Below are 2,292 nucleotides of genomic sequence, written 5' to 3'. Positions count from 1 at the left end.
TCTTTTACTTGGTTAAAAGTTGCAGTTTCCTCATGCTGTGTTTTTACAATGACGCCCATCGACCACAAGGCGTCACTGTTGCTACTGTAGCGCGACAGCGGTCCATTGATTTTGTTTTTCTTACATTTGGAAACAACACTTACTTCACGCTGTTCTTTTATTTAGCTTTTTGCAAAAGAATGATAAATAAATAATATGAAGGAAACTGTGGAGAACAGCAGACTGCCAACCTGTGGAAATTATTTAAAGGATAAGGACAGCGTTATATTTTCGAAGTAATGAATTTGTTGAACAGCATCCGGTTAACACGATAGGGCTTTTTATGTTATTTCAAATTATATGTAGATTTAAAACTTACCAGAAAACCATTAACAAATGGATAATTTAGATGTGGGCCTACATATAACTTGTGTTGGTGAAACAAACTTAGTTAGGAAACAAAAAAGATTTTTTAAAAAAAAGGAATTAGAAATATAAAATTTTAAATAAATGTATAAAAAAAATTCCTGCTGTTCGAAAAAAAATCTTTATTGTCCATATCAAGATTTAGGGGTTTTTTTTTGTTTTTCGTTGGTTTTTTTTGTTTTTTTTCTTACTTGGGACCAAGCAATGCGTATGGCTGAAAAAAAAAATAACGTAACAACAACAATAATAATAATGATAATAATTTTAAACATGATGGGGGAAAAAACACTTTCACCAAACACAGCTAGTGTCTTAAAATAATCATTTATTTACGGAACTATATATATATATAATTTCACATCTAATGCACATTTCCATCACCACTGCGCACATTAATAAACTTTTATCCTATTGGGTCTTTTGATTTTGTTTTGTTTTTTAAGTTTTACATGACGGAGTGAATAAAGTTGCGTTAACTGAACAGTCGGTGTCTTCTCCCAGCGGACAGTGACATCGTGTAGAGTATTTGAGGTAGATTCAGTAAATTCAATACGATTCCTACGCGAAACAACAGCCCGGAGAGTTCACACACACACACACACACACACAGAGGGTCTGTTGGGAGATAATTGAGCTGGGAAAACCTACTGTGGACGAAAATACCTGAAAATGAAATAATACAGCGGGATGGAACAGTGATAAACAAAAACGTGTCCCCCCTTTCATGATGTGTTTCTTCCGGCTTCAGTTTATTTGATTGTATCTTTAGAAGCCAGACATCTATAAAAATCGTCCGATTTTTTTTTTTAGTACTTACTCGATCCATGATTTAAAAGTTAACATTTTAATTTTATTTTTGACATGTAAATTATTCTCTAGTCCTATTTTGTACACGTTTTTGTGTCAGCATTAAGTAAATTAAGTACAGTAAGTTTAGGGTAAGAAATGAAATATTCATATTTTTTAAAGAAAAAAGGAAGAAAAAAATACGCCAACACGCACAAAACTGAAAGTTATAACTGCTTCCTGGTTTAACAAAACTCTATAAATTATTAACACTGAGAAATAAACCGGTGTCTCTGATCTGAAAAAAAATGTAAATCACGCCAGAAACGAGATAAAAAAAAAGATTCTTGTGCAGCTCAAAATTTACCTTAAACATATCTAAATTTAAATGGCTTCATACTGAAGATTTCTTCCACCTTCTTATAATTTATTTATTTTTTTGCTTCATTTCCTTTAACTGGGAAGACAACGTCAGGTAAACACATATTTAAGGGGAGACGGATGTGTTTTTGACACCTTCCATCGCGACATCTGGTCCGCAGGGGTGGAAAACATCAACAAAGCAGAAATACCACAAATATGAAACACCTACAATCGGATCTGTGAATCGGCTTAGAAACCACGGCACGAGAGAAGAAGACGTCTGTCCTGGAGCTCTCCACCGTCCCTCCACCTTTTATGCCCGTGTTGTCCTTTAGTTCGCTCTTTTTTTGCGCATCGCCGCACGGCCACAGCGACGTGCTTAGGTTCACTCAGTGGTTTGTTTTATTTTAAATCTGACTTGAATCCAGAGTCTCTGAGGAGTTTTTTTCGGGTGGAGAAGTGGAGGTCACTGGTTCAGCTCCAGAGCCCAGACCTGCTGCGGCCACCCAGTCCGGCCTTTCACCTTCTTCTCGGCTCCTAAGGACTCCGGCAGGCCGTCGGTCTGTGGGAGGAGGGGGAGGAGGATGAGAATGAGGATGGAGACCAAAACACCACAACATAATCAGCAGGACAGAGAGCTGAGGGTCACTTTGCTTTTATTTTATTTGAGCTTTTTGCGCTATTTCGCACATCATATTTTTCTGTATTCCAATCGTTGTCTCATGTGATGCACTCTGT

At 36.7% G+C, this 2,292-nt stretch overlaps 1 protein-coding gene across 1 annotated transcript in view; it reads right to left on the bottom strand.

The window, feature by feature from the left end:
* Positions 1 to 710: 710 nt before the first annotated feature.
* LOC102777232 (heart- and neural crest derivatives-expressed protein 1-like) overlaps positions 711 to 2,292 on the bottom strand; it is a 3,168-nt gene continuing 1,586 nt past the window's right edge. The window contains exon 2 of the mRNA XM_006785136.2: positions 711 to 2,116. Within this exon, the coding sequence (XP_006785199.1) occupies positions 2,021 to 2,116 (96 nt within the window). The 3' untranslated portion in view covers positions 711 to 2,020. The remainder of the gene's footprint in view (positions 2,117 to 2,292) is intronic.

The sequence above is a fragment of the Neolamprologus brichardi genome, chromosome 10 (genome assembly GCF_056152115.1).
Source record: "Neolamprologus brichardi isolate AB-2024 chromosome 10, ASM5615211v1, whole genome shotgun sequence".
Lineage (NCBI taxonomy): Eukaryota > Metazoa > Chordata > Actinopteri > Cichliformes > Cichlidae > Neolamprologus > Neolamprologus brichardi.
Note: the sequence above shows the minus strand (reverse complement) of the source record. Positions and strands in the feature narration are given on the sequence as shown.